A 17950-nucleotide genomic window follows, 5' to 3' on the forward strand; every position below is an offset into this window, starting at 1 on the left:
AGTCATGTTTGTATTTTGAGAGTCATATTTGTAGCTTTAACATTTTCCATGATGTGTCTGATCCTAGGAGTATAAACAGAGAGACCAAGGTGAAATTTGTGCACACCTCCGTCCATGGCGTGGGTCATAACTTTGTGCAACTGGCTTTCAAGGCTTTTGACCTTGTTCCTCCTGAGGCTGTTCCTCAGCAGAAAGACCCCGATCCTGAGTTTCCAACCGTCAAATACCCGAATCCTGAAGAGGGTAAAGGTGTCTTGGTAACCTAAAGTTTTAAGATTATGAAACCTACCTTTAATCTTCAAAATTATTACTACTAAGTAAAATTAAAATTTTTGTGTGTTTTCACTGTGCTGAAAAAAAATGAATTTCATCATTGGAAATATGTGTGTTTATTAGTCATTAATTTCTTAAAGGAACTTTGAAATTAGACACTTTAGAACCAGAATGTAAGGGTTGAATCTAAATATTGATTTAATTAAATTTAGTGTACTGTGTTTCTTTAATGTCAAAAGGTAATCGTAATAGAATGGAGTTTTTGTTGTTGTAATGATTGTTCTTCCTTAATTGTCATTTTTCTGATGTAAAAGAGTATTATTTAAATTATGTTCATACAACAGATTTAAAGGTTAAGTAACAGTGACGTTGAGAATCAGTTTATTTTGGTTTATTTGTGGTGTTGATCATATAGCATGCCGGGAAATACCAGTCCAGCCATACACATCCTGTCACATGCAGGTTGAGTCACAGGGCAGGGATGGGCCACACACTATCTCCCATTATTTGACCTCTGGTTTAGGAAGATATTATCTGACCCAAGAAAGACCAGCTCCAGAAATAAAACTCAGCCTTAGTTGAAGGAAAGTTCTTTTTAGCTCTTAAAAACTGAACATTTCTAAAAAGTAGGATATGCTTGCTTCTTGATTTCAATAATATTTAAATTTTCATACTCTTTTTCAGACTTTATCTTTTGCTTTGGCTGACAAGACCAAGGCCAAAATTATTTTAGCCAACGACCCAGATGCCGATAGACTTGCTGTGGCAGAAAAGCAAGACAGGTGAAATGAATTGTGATTATCCATATAATGAAAACTATAAAGGACAACATTTTTGGCAATAATATATTCCTGGGGAGGCTAACTCCATGGGAAAACATTTTCCATTTATTTTGCATTTGTTTTGCAAATCATCTCAAGAGAACCTTTTTGTGGAGTCCTCTAATTTAGAAAGAGACACTGCTCTCAAGGGCAGGGGGATCACATCATTGACAAGCCTGATGCAGGGAAAATCAACACAGTGTGTATTTGGGATTGAAATTGCTGTTTGTGCTCCTCCCTCATTTTATAATTGATTTTGATGTAACTCTCTCAGTGCCGAACGAGGGCAAAGTACTTTGCTGAGTGCCGGCTTCACGACTCAGTATTTGTCAGTGGGTCTTCTAAGGAACTGGATCTTCAAGGAAATGTTGAATTTAGATGGAACAAATAGAGGGCAATACCTGTGGGGTATTGGCACAGTGTTTAAGACAAGTTTGGCCATTGAGTTTGTACAAAGGAATAGTAAGGAGGTCTGTTATGTTTCAAAAACCTAAGTTTTTGCAGTTAAAATAAAGCATTGTGTGTCATCTCTGACATGCTCAATTTGTTCAGTCTTCAGAGATGGACTATTTTCCCAGTACACGGTTGCTGCTCATATATTTGTGAAGCGGCAGTCGTTATGTTTCCAATGTGTTTTTTAAGATAGTCTTGCAGAAAGCACAGGGAGGCCTTATCTGCATTGTAGTCCTATTCTGCTGGCTTCTAATGCCTTTCTTAAGATCACAAAGTTGAATTTTTATTTCAGTGGTGAATGGAGAGTGTTTTCCGGCAATGAGCTGGGGGCCCTCTTGGGCTGGTGGCTTTTTACTTCTTGGAAAGAGAAGAACCCAGATCGCAATGCCCTGAAAGACATATACATGTTGTCCAGCACCGTCTCCTCCAAAATCTTACGGGCCATTGCTTTAAAGGAGGGTTTTCATTTTGAGGTAAGGTGTTGGTGGGACTCATACATGCATTTTCCTTTCTTTGTCTCATAGAGATCCTAAGACTTTTTCTTTTTTTTTCTTTTGTATTATCCCTTTAGGAAACATTAACTGGCTTTAAGTGGATGGGAAACAGAGCCAAACAACTCATGGACCAGGGGAAGACTGTCTTATTTGCATTTGAAGAAGCTATTGGTAAGAAGTAATAATGAGGATCATAGACTCAGTTAATATGTAGGATATAAATAGATGAAAGATTTGAACTTGGGTTCAAAAGATCCACAGTGAAATAAGAGCACACAGTTTACTTTGCTTCTCTGTTACTCAGATCAAATGTGAAACTATCCCACTCCAAAATTGGCATCTCATTTTTTTTTAAAAAACAAAGAGGAATATCTTGCAAATAATCAGGCCATCTGCCAACAACTGAAAACAGAACATTATGCATGTGGCTGCGGGTGGCTTGAGAACCCAGCCTAACTGAGTCCACTCCCTTGCAAAAGTGCAAACAAAGATGTTTGCTGAGTCTGTCCAGGGCAAGGGGAAGGCACTGCTCTGGTGCTCCCCTCAAAGTCATAGTCACGGGAAACCATGACCCAGAATGACTGAAGACCCTTGTCCTAATCTGTCAGTATATACAAACAGAAAGGAGAGCTAGTTCTAGAAACACGAACTATCAGATGTTTGCACCAGAAATTGTTTAGCTGTTAACTTGGTAAAAGGTTTTGCACATTAGCTTTAGTTTTGTTCCTCTGTGTATTCCCTGCAGTGCAGCTAATGCATGTCATTTATTTAATTGAATGAAGTGTAGTAGCTCAGCCTTTGTATTCTTGTCAGAATTGTTTTTCCATAGCTTTTCTTTGTTTTTTTGTTTTTTTTTTTTAGTTGTAGATGGACATATGCCTTTATTTATTTATTTATTTTTATGAGAATTGAACCCAGTGCCTCATGCTAGGCAAGCGTTCCACCACTGAGCCACAAACCCAGCCTCCTATAGCTTTTTTAAAAATAATATTTTATTAATTGTATATCTGTCACTCAGTGACAGAAAGAGATGGATGACACTGACCTTGGCCTAGAGCAGCTGACAGTTCTAGTTGAGTAATCACACATAGGCATATAGGCCAGGTGTCAAGACAAATTGTGTGACTATCAAGAGCTGTTGGGTTTGAGAGAAGACAGAGATAGATAATGATTAAAACAATTAGAACCAATTTCATATGACCTGGGAGGACTTGACATGAATCTAGTTGATGAGCATCATTTGACGAGGAGAGAAAATCTCACTGGTTATTCCACAAAGACTGCTTGAAGATCTGTTTTGTGCTAGGAACTGGGATAAATTCTTTTTAGGGGGAATGGGGGAATACCAGGTATTGAATTCAGGGCCATTCCACCACTGAGCCACATCCCCAGCCATATTTTTATGTATTTTATTTAGAGACAGGGTCTCACTGAGTTGCTTAGTGCTTCACTTTTGCTGAGGCTAGCTTTGAACTCACGATCCTCCTGCCTCAGCCTCCAGAGGCACTGGGATTGCAGGCATGCACCAGCGCACCCAGCATAAATTCTTAGCCATATGGTGGTAAATGTACCACCTCTAATATGCAGTAGCCAGGAGGCATCCGTACGTGCAGCCTGACATGGTGTAATAAGGGACTTCACTGCTCAGGGTGTGTGTGTGACACGTGTTTCTGCAGGATATATGTGCTGCCCTTTTGTTCTGGACAAAGATGGAGTCAGTGCTGCTGTCATAAGTGCAGAGTTGGCTAGCTTTCTAGCAACAAAGAATTTGTCTCTATCTCAGCAGTTAAAGGCCATCTATGTGGAGTAAGTTTCTATTGACTTTGTTCGAGTGGAGTAATATTTTTAAATGTTTTATTGTGTTCTTGTGCATGAGACACTAACATTCTTTCTAATGCTTTTACTTTGGTGATGTGTTCTATTTCTTATGAAAAAAACGATCACCTTTCCTTTTGGTACTTAAGCCACTAATTAATAATTTCATTTGCAATTGCATTTATTCTTAAATGACAACCTTAGTTGCAGAAATAGCTAATTGAAGAATGTGATTTTAAGTATCCAAGGTCAAAGAAAAATTAAATGTATTCATAATTTATCTTTCTAGTATTTGTAGTGAGTACCAAACTCTGTGACTATAAGAGTGCAAAAACAGCCAGAGATATCACACAAAGTAGTGGACGAGGTGTGGCTGTGTTCCAATAAAACAATATTAATTTATAAATATAGTGTGAAGGCCAGGAAGGCATTTGGTGATCCCTGAGACAGATTGTTGGACCTCTTTTTGTGTGTATGTAGCACTGGGGATTGAACCCAGGTTCACCCTACCACTGAGTGACATCACTGACTGCAAGTTTTTTGAGACAGGATCTCCTAGATTGCCAAGGCTGACCAAATGTATAATTCAAATGTATAATTCTTGTGCCTCAGCCTCCCAGTATTTGGGATTACAGGCTAGTGTCACCATGCCAAACATTGGGCTTCTTTTTAAATACTAGATTATTTCTTTAAAGTTGGTTATGGTTATTTGTTTCATTTATTTTAGAATATACTGGTTGATACATATTGTGTATATGTTCTCCAGAATTATGTGCTTCTCATTTTGTATGACTTTGTAATTTTTTTGATAGGTATGGCTACCATATTACCAAAGCTTCATATTTTATCTGCCACGATCAAGATACCATTAAAAAATTATTTGGAAACCTGAGAAACTATGATGGGAAGAATAATTATCCCAAAACTTGTGGCAAATTCGAAATTTCTGCCATTAGAGATCTTACAACTGGCTATGATGATAGCCAACCTGATAAAAAAGCTGTGAGTAACATTTATTTTTATCAACTAAAATCTTTTCTATTTATTTATGGACTCTGGATTTTCAGCTTTTGCTTTCTATCAGCAGTTCTCAGCTGAGGGAGCATCAGAGTCACATAGAGGGCTCCTTCAGACACAGAGTGCTGGGGCCATCCTGGAGTTTCTGATTGAGCAGGTCTAGGATTGGGCCAGTAATTTGCATGTGATGAAGATGTTGACATAGTCTACCCTTTGGGAACCACTACATTTCTTCTTTTTCTTACTTTTTTTTTCTTTTCTTATTCTTTTGTGTGTGTGTGTGTGTGTGTGTGTGTGTGTGTGGTACTGAGGATGGAACTCAAGGACACTCAATCACTGAGCTACACCCCAGGACCTTTTTCTTTTTTTTTTTTTCTATTTGTTCTTTTTAGTTAAACGTGGCAGTGGAATTATTTTGAGACCTCATACGAACATAGAATGCAACTTCCCTTTTTTGTGTTGTACAGGATATGGAGTTACACTGGTCATGTATTCATATATGAACGTAGGAAAGTTATGTCTATTCATTCTAATGTCTTTCCCATTCCCACCTTTCCTTCCTTCACCCCTCCCTCCCTCCCTCCCTCAAGCAATCTGGTGAAACTCCACTCACCACCCCCCACCTATTGTGAGTCAGCATCCACATATCAGTTTAGTTTCCCATGTGAATTTGGTTTTAGTGTAATTTTTTGTGTGTGTATGTGTGTGTGTGTGTGGTGCTGGGGATTGAACCCAGGGCCTTGTGCATGCAAGGCAAGCACTCTACCAACTGAGCTATATCCCCAGCCCCAAGCATCCGCATATCAGAGAGAACATTCGGCCTTTGATTTTGGGAGATTGGCTTATTTCACTTATGATAGTCTCCAGTTTCATCCATTTACTGGCAAATGCCATAATTTTATTATTTTTTATGACTGATTAATAGTCCACTGTGTATATACACCACATTTCCTTTATCCATTCATCTGTTGAAGGGCACCTAGGTTGGTTTCATAGCTTAACTATTGTGAATTGAGCTGCTATGAACATTGATATGGCCATGTCACTATATTATGCTGATTTTAAGTCTTTTGGCTATATAGCAAGAAGTGGAAAAAAAAAAAAAAGAAGTGGGATAACTAGGTCAAATGGTGGTTCCATTCCAAGTTTTCTGAGGAATCTACATACTGCTTTGCAGTGTGATTGTACCAATTTGCAGTCCTACCAACAATGTATGAATATACCATTTTCCCCACATCCTTGCCAACATTTGTTATTACTTGTATCCTTGATAATTGCCATTTGACTGGAGTGAGATGAAATCTCAGCCCAGTACCATTTTTCTACATTATTTTGAGACAGGATCTTTCTAAGTTGCCAAGATTGGCATCAAACTTGAGATCCTCCTGCCTCAGCCTCCCAAGTAGTTGGAATTATAGCCTCCCTTGGTCCCTCCTGGCTTTGACTACTTGCTTTAAAGTTAATTTTACCCTGTTCTCTGAATGTATGGAACTGTGAGCTGAAAAACCTTGAGTTCACCTTCTTTACACCATGTGGCTCCTCCATTGGAGCCAGGAAGAGTTGCTAACTCTGGCCAGGGGTTGGGAGAAGAAGTGTAAGAGTATCCTTATGAGATGTTATGTCTTCTTTGATACTTACCTTTGTATGTATCTTATTTTCATCTGCCCACACAATTTTTAAAGAGATAAATAGTATTAAAATAGTTATGATGAAACATTGGGTCAACCACTTCCCTCTCAGTTGGTATTCCTGGAGTTTACCACCAAATTTCTAAATAATGTGATATTTTGACTATCGGGGTTAGACTTAGTAATGTTTTATCATGGAGATAAGGATCTAGTTCTTTCATTTCCCACATTCGATTCTCCCTCTCTCTGTCCTCACAGTAAATTTACATCTCACCCTGCTGGTTAAATCAGATTCTCAGCTTCTGTCATTATGACTAGTAACTACAGTAGCCTGCTTAGCTGAGCAGTGTATTTTTTTATTAGGTTTCCATAATTTATATAAAAAATTATGTTCCCTGTAATGAATAGTTACTCTGTCCCTTTATATGCCTGGATTTCCATGTAATTATTACCAGTTGTTCTCAAATTTTCTGGATACCTCCCAATAGTGTGTGTCACACGTCCCACGGATTCAGCTCTTCTGTGGCCCTGTTTTGTTTCCAGTGGCTTCCTTCTATCCTCTCTTGGTCCCTCCATCTGGACCGACCCAGCTGCTCCCTAGGTCGAGGGCACAGCTGTAGTCCTGGGAATGCAGTTGACAGCGTTGGGTCCCTTGCTCCTGACCTCATGTCTTCCTCTTTCTATATTTATTTTTCTAGATCACATTCACTAATTGTTTCCTGAGAAAAAGTGAATAGGATAGAAATTTTGGGGATCAGTTCTGAAAATGCCTCACTCCTGCCTGTGCTTGATTGACTCAGTTTTGGAAGCCGGGCCCATTGCTGGTTGGCTAGCGGGTGTCACAGTGGCACTCACTCATCCCCTCCAAATGGTTGGGGTCCCAGTGTGCTGCACACCGGGTGTTAAGGCCACACCAGGTCACTTCCTTGCAACTTGGGTTTTTTTGTTTTTTTTTCCTCTTTGGGAAGATTGTAAGAACTTTTCTGCAAACTTCATGTTTTAAGATTTCTCAGTGACGCGGGTTTGTTTCTCTGGGTACTTGGTGGGTCTGTTTTGGTCTGTGGAATTATTTCTTCTAAGTTTTCTTGGTTATATGTTGAGGAAGGGGCTTGTTGGTTGTTTGTAAAATAACTTCACTTCCTTGAAGAGTTTCTAGACAGATTCTGGCTCTCCAGGATGCACGTTCTACTTATCTTACTTTTTTTTCCTTTCCTATTTTCTGTCTCTATCTTCCTCTACTTTGGGGGTGGGGGGAATATTTGAGATTGAACCCAGGGGTTCTTAACCACTAAGCCACATCCCCAGCCGTTTTTTATATTTTATTTGGAGACAGGGTCTCGCTAAGTGGCATAAGACCTTGCTAAGTTGCTGAGGCTGGCTTTGAATTCGCCATCCTCCTGCCTCAGCCTCCCGAGCCACTGGGATTACAGGTTTGCCCTACTGTACCCAGGCTTCCTCTACTTTTGAGGAGATTTCCTCAACTTTAACTTTCAGTGCTTCTGTTGACTGTTTATTTCAGCCCTTACTCTAACATTCAAAATGGCAGGCTATTGTTCTTGTTTTATATATGCCATATATAATCTCTAAAGATGTTAGTTATACCTTTTTAAAAATTTAGATCCCCCTACCCTATCGTCTTTATTTCCTGAAAGCTCTTTTGGGTTTTTTTTCCCCCTATTTGTTTTGGACATTGTCATTTTTCCAGTGTTTTTTCCAGGGGTCTTCTGGTCCCTCATTATCCTTTGAATGCTTAAAAGCTGATTGGAAGCTCTGTGTATGTGTATACGTCAAATGACTTACTTCACTCCAAGGATATAGGGCAGCAAGTCAGCTTTTTTAAGGGGACCCTTGTCTGGGGTTGTTTGGCTGTTCCAGGGAAGTCCAAGCCTGGTGGATTGCCTTAAAGCTCTAAGCCAAGGCCCTGGAACATGCTGGGGGAAGGCTGAGGACCTTAATCCCTTTTAACCATATCCTCCACTCCATGGTGCCTGGTTCCCTGCTTCTGAGACGTTCTGGTTCAGGCCCCAGAGAATTGAAGCATCTTCTACAGGGATGGAGAAGAGCTGGCTCCCTGGCCCATGTGGGCTGGGGGTATGGAGTTGGGTGGATCCACTAGCTTCTTTTCAACACTGCCCACCTTTTCCCCTCCTGCCTCATACCTTGTGTACCTGGTGCCTCCAGTTCTTGAGATTGGCTGGGATTCTGCATAGCATGCACACTCCAACTGCTTCCTGTCTGTGTCTCCTGCTCAGGGACTACGATGTCACTGGCTCGGGTCCCATCACCCCAGTTCTGCAACTCCATCTGTTTTCTGACTTCCACAATTGGTTGGCAACCCATCAACTGCTCTCTTCTTTTCCTGTTTGCCCTTATGTGTAAGTTTCTGAAAATACTTCCACTCTAATTTTAGTAATTTGGGAAGCTATCAACTATAAATTCGTATGCCAAAATCTTTATATTAAAAAAAGAATTGCTGGGCACAGTGGCACACACCTTAATCCCAGTGAGTTGGGAGGCTGAGGCAAAAGGATTGCAAGTTCAAGGCCAGCCTCTGCAACTTCCTGAGACCCTAGGGATGTAGTTTAGTGGTAAAGTGCTCCTAGATTCAATCCCCAATACCAAAAAATAAAAATAAAAAATCTTATAGACTTTTTTGGGGTAAAATTTCACTTAGCAACAGTGAGATATGGCCTAATTTTTTTGTAGTACATTATTAATATGTTTAAGTTCATTGCTTTTGAAATGATATGCTTTAATATGAATGAAAACTTTGTAACATTAGTAGATCTAGGGAAGTAAAAAACTGGGCACCCTAAATTTCTTACTATGTCTTTCACATGGAGAACATTTTCTGATTTCCTCAAAAATATTCTTTTCTAACCAGTATATTGGTTTGACATTTATTTTCTTGCTTATCCAGGGGAGAATATTAGTTAAACCAGTCTGGTTTGTTACTTGCTAAATGTGCAATGTGTGTAAATTGATTCCTAGGTTCTTCCTACAAGCAAAAGCAGCCAAATGATCACCTTTACTTTTGCTAATGGAGGCGTGGCCACCATGCGGACCAGCGGAACAGAGCCCAAAATCAAGTACTACGCAGAGCTGTGTGCACCCCCTGGAAACAGGTATGACATGGGTAGCAGCTGATGGGACTTTTGTTCCCCAGACTTCCTACTTGGTTCAGTTCAAGTATGAAATTAAAATTTTCATCTTTCCAGTGTGTAGTTTAATTAGAAATTGTGGTAATGATGTGATAATAACAACTGTTTGAGCATCCAGGGATAAGAGTGCTCTTTCTTACCTACTTATTTCTCTCCTACCTTTTGTTTGGGAAAAATCACATCCCTAATTTCAGCTATAGTAATAAAACTTCCTTTTTCTGAGTATTTTCATTGGTAACTGCTATCCGTAAATTTTTATTCTTCTTCCTGTGTCTCTGATATAATTAATTAAAATTTCTTACACATGCTCTCAATAAATACCCTTGAGGATCTACACAGGTTTGAGCCAGGAATAAAGAGTCCCTGCTACCGAAGAGCTGAGGGCTTAGTGGCTTCAGGGTCAGGTTTCTGTGATCTCAGCAAAAAGTTGAAGTGGACACCTTCCAACCAAAGTGTCCTAGGCACAGGTAAATATGGTACTGTGTACCTACTTAATACTGAGCTAACTGGCACTTCCCTATTCAGGATATGATGGAGAATCAGCACAATTTTTTTCTAAAGGTTCATTAAGCCAGTGCTGCCCAATAGAAATAAAATGGACCATATATGCAGTTAAGAACTTTCTGCTAACCAGATTTTAAAACAATGAAAAAAACAGGTGAAATTAATTCTAATAATATATTGAATTTAATATATCTAAAATATTTTTATTGCAACATATAATCCACATAAACAATTTTTGAGATGTTTTACATTTTTTTAAAAAAGTACTTGACAGTCTTCAAAATTCATTCAGTATATGTACTTACAGTGTATCTCAACTTGAAGCTCTATTTTTATTGGATATATTTCTTCTGTATTTAGAATTCATAAATTTTGCAGTAGAAAGAGTAATTTTGATATCCAGGTTATGCCAATAACAGAATCAAGTGTCACTTTTAATTTTAAATTTTGGGGCAAAAACTCAACCATTAAGCAAACATGTAACAACAGTTCATTTCCTAGCAATCCTTGATTATCAACATTTTACTGTAGTATTGTATAGGTATCAGTGTTTCCTTGTGGTTAAATAATAAGCTGTCTGTTACTATATTGAGTATGGTCTTCCATAGACATTTCTTTGTAATTCTTATTCCTACTTCAGGTTTTCACACCCTAAGCATCATTCCAAATGAACGTCTGTTCAATTTAAGGATCTGTTTTCTCCCTGTCTTTGTCTTCTCTTTTTTCAATATCCTTGAAGTGTATTCAATATTTCAGAATATTTTCCTTTAATAACAACAATAATGTTTAAGAGTATAAACTATTTAAACTTCTCACATGGCTTATTGACTGGACTTCAAGTATTTGTTTATAGGTTGATGGAAAAACTGAAAATCTGTCCTTGTATTATATTTATTGAAATGTTGGCCAATAAGTAGAACATCCTGGCTCAAGCAAAGCATCAGCCTACCCAGTGTACAACAGCAGTGAATCCATAACCAAGAAGCTTAAATATTATTAATATGTTTTATATCATGGATTTCATGTATTCATAGAATTCTGTAGCCTGCTAATCATTTAAAATAGAAAGTATAAGTCCTGGTGTTTATTTATTTATTTTTCTTTTTTTCTATTTATTTATTTATTTATTTTGCATTACGATTCTTAATACACCACTATACAACAATTTATTATATCTTTGATTATACATAAGGTATGTTGACACCAAGTCCTGGTGTTTAAAAGCAGTTTTGTTAGCAATGATTTTAGTTTTGTCCAACTTTTTATTTCAAATGTGGACCTCTTTCAAAGCTGAATTTGAAAACAGTGGCAGTGTTAAAAAGATAATTTTTGTGATTAAAATTAATTTTGTTGCTGAGAGTTCTGAACAAATAGAGCTCAGGTATGTCATTTTGAAGACTCAGACTAATTAGAGTTTTATCCTTGAGGATAAAATAAATCTTTGACAAAGTTTGTACTTTATATAGCAAATGTGTGAATTCTCAGACTGAATAATCTAAGGGCCTATACAACAGAGTAGGCATTGGTGGAAACATTTATACCCAGTCAGCTTGAAGATTCTCAAATAAACCCTACTACTGAGAAATCAAGATGGCAGTCCACAATGGGGGATTGAAGGAAAATACACCAGAGTGCTGTGATAATATACAACCCAGACAGCAAAAAGTTGAGTTGGTTCTTTTTAACAGCGATTCCATGAAAGAATGAAGACAAAGGTTTCTTACCCACACAAATGAACCGTGGATTTGACTTTCCTAATTTCATTACAACAGTGCATTTTGAGCTTTTTAGAAGAAAAATGGCCTACTAACACAGATGGTAGTTTGTATGCCTGGAATTTTTTGCATTTTGATTTATTTGAGTATGAACTCATGGAATATTAACTTTAACAAAATTTCTAACATCTAAACATTTTCAGACATGAAAATATCAAAATAATAATGTAGCAAACCCACATACCCGTCACCTAGGACAGGGGTTGACACATTTCCTGTAAATAGTTAGATAGTGAACACCTCAGGTTTGCTGCCTGGGTGGTTTCTGCTGCAGTTACTCAGCTGTGCTATCCCAGTGCAGAATCAACTGAATACACAAAGCAATGGATACTATTGTATCCCAATAAAACTTTATTTACAAAAATAGGCCATGAGGCGTAGTTTGCCCACCCCAGCCTAGACTCAGGCTTTGTTAAATCTTGCAGTATTTGCTGTCTCTCACCATGTTATATATATACATTTTATGAGCCATTTGAAAGTATACTTTCAAATGATACTTCATTCCTAAATATTTCATCTTCTAGGAACAAGGTCACTCCCTTAATGATTGTAGTAAGGAGGGTTCCAATAGCCAATAGAATAGAGATTTATTGCAAGGATTTATCTTAGGTCATTTTGGAGGCTGGTGAGGCACATTGGAGATCCGTAGGGCAACTCTCCAGAAGGCAGGCTAGTGTTCTTAGGTGTGGGTCCAAGTTGCAGTCACAGGTTAAATTCTTCAGGAAAAGCTTTTAATATCTTTTAGGATCTGACTCATCCAGATAGTCTAGGATACACTCCTTCATTTAAAGTCAACTGGTTATAAAAGGTTAATCACATCTACAAAATACCTTCAAACTAACAACAAGTTAGTATTTGAATAACTGCGAGCAAATTCAAACTTGCCTGAAAGTCCCAAGTGTCATTTAGCTTACATGGTTTTTCATGATTGTAGAGAAAAACAAGTGCCTAATATATGATACTTTGTATACACTTCTATAAAGTGCTCCAGACTTAGATTTTCCAGAAAAGGGGATTCCTTATCCTGGTTTGAGTGGTCATAGATGGTGTCCTGTTCTTTTTTAAAATGTTGTGAAATTTTCTCAAACTTTAATTTTAAAAAATGGAACATTTTAGTGATTAGGATGAGGAATAGTAGACAACGTTTTTTTTTTTTTTTAAATATATTTTTTAGTTGTAGACAGACACAATACCTTTATTTTATTTATTTATTTTTATGTGGTGCTGAGGATACAACCCAGGGTTTCACACGTGCCAGGCAAGTGCTCTACCACTGAGCCACAACCTCAGCCCCAGTAAAACAAAACTTTAGTTTTAGGAATTACAGTATCAGTAAGCCATATGCAGTAGTACTAATTTTTTTTCCCCTACACAGAAGAAACACAATATCAGAAACATTACAAATCGGTGTGGAAAGTAATCAATATGCATATGTGCCATAGCTTTAAAACCAAACTTGATTAATAAATAAGAAAGTAGTAAATTCACTGAGTTTTAGTTTTCGGTTTTGTGGGTTTTTTAAATATAATTATTGTGTACCTTCTTGAGAACTATTATTTTCTTCAAAGCACATTTATGGAGAAGGAAAAAAATTATAATTCATATGCATTTATGAAGCATAATTACTGTATATATTGCCAATAGGGATAAAAATAATTATAATGATAGCTACAATTATTGAGGTCTTTGGACCAGGTTCTGTGCTAATTACTTTATATAATATATCTCAATCTGTACAACAACTCTCCTGAGAAGGTAAAGTCTTTATCTCAATTTTACAAATGAGGAATCTGGGCCTAAGAGAACCTAAGCCACTTGCCCAAGGGCACATAACTAGCACCGGAGTATAGCCAAAATCAATGTCGGCAATGAAATTGATTGCTTTAATCATACTGCCTAGCTATAGCAATGTAAAATGACTTTACCTAATTACAGAGATTGCCATTTCCACTCAAATAAACTTTGCATATAAATTTTGCAGATAATCAAATATAAAGTAATTGACTGATGGAAAATGTGATGTTTGAAGGGTTTAGTTTTCACGTTCAGCCTTGTGGTATTAAGTGCTTAGAGTCACTCACTAGACTCCATAAACTGCTAGAAACCTGTTTAACTGTGAGTCCATTATATCTGTTGTTTACTTTCTAATGGTTTGCATAGAAATATTTCCCACTTGATCCTTGAAAACTTGATTTTCTTAGCATGATAATTGCCCTAGATTTTTGTTTATAGTTTAGTGGGATGATTTTGTTCTGGAGGTAAATAATAAGAAAACACTGGGGGCCCATTTCTTGGTATTTGACTGCAAGTACCTGCGAGGAGGTTCCCACCCATGTGCATTCTAGGAAGGCGGTTTCATAGCTTGAGGATAAGCATCATCAGGAATATTTGAAGCCTGGGACCCTGAGGACTTCACAGAGCTGTCATTCATAAAAGTTTAGCAGGAGTTAATAGCAATTGGAATCAAGAAGGCTTACACTTTTAGGTATAAACACTATAGATCTTTTAGGGATGATAGGCCAAAATTTGTGTTTCTTGAAAAATCTTAGGAGAAGAGCAAGGGCTAGCTTTGTTTATAGTCAAGAACTTAGAAAAACCTTTAGGGAAAATAATACATGTTGTCTCATGGGATTTTTTTGCCTAAGTCAACAAATGTGTTCCCATGAATAGTCACTGGAGTTGAGTTTTTTTTCTGATTTAGTCCCTCTCTTAAAGTTAAATTTCAGTGTCCTTGGTCCATGAAGGGAGCTTTTAATATGTTCTTAGGAATAATCCAATAATCTGGATTTTTCCTCCTTATTTTCCAGTGATCCTGAGCAGCTAAAGAAGGAACTGAATGAACTAGTTAATGCTATTGAAGAAAATTTTTTCCAGCCACAAAAATATAATCTGCAGCCAAAAGCAGAGTGAATTTCAGCCTTGGACATAACCACATTTACCTCCAACTAAACTGAACTGGATTTTTTTTCCCCCAGTACTGGGGATTGAACCCAGGACCTTATGCATACAAGGCAAATGCTCTACCACTGAGTTAATCCCCAATACTTTTTAAACTTGATTTCTTTAACCAATATCACTATAAAAGTATTTGTATATTTTAAACAGATCTGCATTCCTCATTGCTTCATTTTTGATCCTTAAGGTGACTAAGAAAAGATAACCTAGCAAACTGACATCCCTATTAAAATGTTAAGCTTGGGCATTTTCTGAATTTTTACAATTTTAAAAATAAATAACTTTCAAAAACCAGATTGTAATCAGTATGCCTTAATTTGCATAAATGTGTGTTTTCTGTTGAAATAATCAAAAACCTTGTACAGTTACTAAATTCTGGGATGTCATATGTAGGATAGCCGCGTTTTAGGTATATGTACATATATGTTTCTATCAATTATTTATAAATTAAAATAATGGGTCAAATGTTGTATTCATGTTTGGGAAAATACAATTCACCAAAACCCATAAAGTGAAACAAAATGTACTTTAAAAATATAAGGCTTTTTTTTCTTTTATTTTATTTATTTACTTGTTTATTTTAGTACTAAGGATTAAACCCAGGGCCTCGTACATGCTAGGCAAGTGCTGTATACTGAACTGAAATACATCTCCAGACCCTTTCTCTTATTAAAGCAAATGGTGCGGTTATTATTATTAATGGTTACTAACAGGTTTAGAACAATGAAGATGTATAACACTATTGACAGTCATTGTGCTAAAGTCAGGGGAGAAGATAATTTATATCTTCATGATGCACAGTTTATGTTCTACCAGAACTCTTAAATCTATATTCAATGTATTCTATCAGTTTTATTGTAGAAGCTATAGTTATTTCTGGCTTATGTTTTCTGGTTTCGGACTATTCTCTAGGGGAAAAAAAAAAAAAAACAAGTTAGGTCTGTATTCTCTATAACCCCTTTGAGCACATATCCTGAACTGGTTCTCAGAGTTTGTGTCTGAGATGATTAAGACTCAGTCCTACTATGCAGCGCACACAGTCTAATCCAAATTGTGACAAGTAACAACAGAACTTGCAAATTCTATCCAAGAGTTATTGGCGAGTACTAGGTGTTTGAAGTGCAGAGTTCCCTCTGCCCAGAGAAACCTCACAAAAGGGGCAGTGGGGAGCAGCTTCAGAAGTGGGGAGCAGCTTCGGAAGTGAAGAGCAGCTGGGAGGACAGAGCCTTCCCAGCTCAGAGCAGCATCAATACATGCAGAGGAGCTGGCAGGTGCGGGAGAGAGGGACAGGGAAACAGGACCCGATGAATCTTCAGGATGCACCCCACTTCTCTGCCACTCACACGATGAATGATCCTGTTGGACCAAGGGGGGATCCCACCTCCCAACTCAGGTTCTTATCTGTATTACTAAGAAATAGCACACTGTGGATGCTCATTATGTATTTCTTAACTTATTCCTGTTATGGGATAGAAGGTAGTGCCCACTACCTGGTCCATAAAGCTCAAAGCAAAAAGACCCCTGGGTTTTATTCTTGGCCTATAGGGAGCCAGCCCTGTGACCTTGGTCAACTCACTTAACCTTACAAAGTCTCAGTTTTATCATTTTTAAAGACTTTCTTTTAAGGATAGTTTTAGTTAGTTTTATAGCAAAATTGAAAGGAAGGTACAGAGGTACCCCATATACTCCTTACCCCTACACAAGTATAGGCTCCCCCTTTCTCAGCATCCCCTGCTGGAGTGTACATTTGTTACAATGAATCTACACACATCATTATCAAGCAAACGATGGAGACAGTAAAGATCAGTGAGTACTAGGGGTTGAGGGCAGGTGGGATGAACAGACAGAGCACAGAGGATTTTTTAGGGTAGTGAAAAGATCGTTCTATGCTATTATAGTGGAGGATACATGTCATTAAACATTTGTCCAAACCGATAAAAGGTACAACACCAAGAGTGAACCCTAATGTAAATGATGAACTCTGGGTGATAATTTTGTCATTTTTAAAATGAAGAAATTTCACTACATGGTCTCTGAGGTCATTTCATGCTGCAGGTCTTTAAATTATGTAGAAATCCATAAGAGCAACTATCAGCACCAATAAATCACTGGCAATTCCCTCTGGCAAAATGCTTAGCTAGCCTTCTTATAAGACCTAACATCTCAAAGAGGGGAAAATATTCTGTACTAAAATAGGATGATGGTCTTGTGCTCACACCTTCTCTTGCCTTGCAGCATGGAGGATGTGTGTGGTCAGACTGGAGACAGGTGAGACAGGGTCACATGGCATGCAGATGTCTCACAAAGTGGTTGCAAGAGTCAGACAGTGGTCACCAGCCTCTGCTCAGGACTGAACTGTCACACAGCCCAGTCTTCATCCTAATCACTAAACTTGCCTGGGGAGATCACCTAACTTGAGCACAGAGGTAGCAGTCCATTTTTCTCTTGATGCTTAGAAAGATCAAGCCCCAAGTTACCTAAGAGTCTGACTTGCAGGAGGAAATATAGGCCAACTGTTTTTACTTTTATTCTTTGTGGTCTCTGAAGTAACAGCTGTTCCTCTTTAAGAACCATTGGGATTGTCTCATTGATCTATCTCAAATCATGATGCTATTAAGGGAAAGTATTGTTATTTCATTGGCATTGGAAGATTGGTTTTAAAAAAATACATTCTTTAAGGGACAGAATAAATATGTATATCCTGCTTTGAAGAGATTTTGAAAGAATAGCTTCTAAATTATATATATGATTTCTACATCCCAAAGATAGCTTCCTCAGAGTTAATTGTGCTCTAATTCATGTTATCGTTTGGTTCTGGAATGTTCTCAAAGTCTCATGTGTTGAAGGCTTGGTCCTCAATGCAGTGATGTTCAGAGGTAGGACCTTGGGAAGTGACTGGATCATGAGGGCTCTGACCTCATGAGTGGATTAACCCATTGATACCTGAGTGGGCTGCTGGGAGGTGGTGGAAACTAGAGGTGGAAGGGCATGGAAGAAGAAAGTAGGTTAGTGGGGGTGTGCCCTGGAAAGGCATTTCTGGTCCCCAAGCCTTTC

General features: G+C 37.9%; 1 protein-coding gene across 3 annotated transcripts in view; it reads left to right on the forward strand.

The window, feature by feature from the left end:
* Window positions 1–17950, forward strand: part of PGM2 (phosphoglucomutase 2) — a 51239-nt gene that overhangs the window by 18256 nt on the left and 15033 nt on the right. The window contains exons 7-14 of one of the 3 annotated variants that reach the window (XR_014023192.1): window positions 68–257; window positions 958–1055; window positions 1840–2020; window positions 2119–2212; window positions 3718–3847; window positions 4669–4858; window positions 8754–8876; window positions 9493–9626. Coding sequence is in view for 2 of the 3 variants with exons in the window: in XM_081303214.1 (XP_081159340.1) it covers window positions 68–257; window positions 958–1055; window positions 1840–2020; window positions 2119–2212; window positions 3718–3847; window positions 4669–4858; window positions 9493–9626; window positions 14749–14851 (1120 nt within the window). In the remaining variant the exon portion in view is untranslated. Of the gene's footprint in view, window positions 1–67; window positions 258–957; window positions 1056–1839; window positions 2021–2118; window positions 2213–3717; window positions 3848–4668; window positions 4859–8753; window positions 8877–9492; window positions 9627–14748; window positions 15915–17950 lie in introns of those variants that run through there. The other 2 variants (XM_081303214.1, XM_081303215.1) reach the window with 2 other exon arrangements.

This window comes from Spermophilus citellus (genome assembly GCF_964194105.1).
Source record: "Spermophilus citellus genome assembly, chromosome: 8".
In the NCBI taxonomy this organism is placed as follows: Eukaryota; Metazoa; Chordata; class Mammalia; order Rodentia; family Sciuridae; genus Spermophilus; species Spermophilus citellus.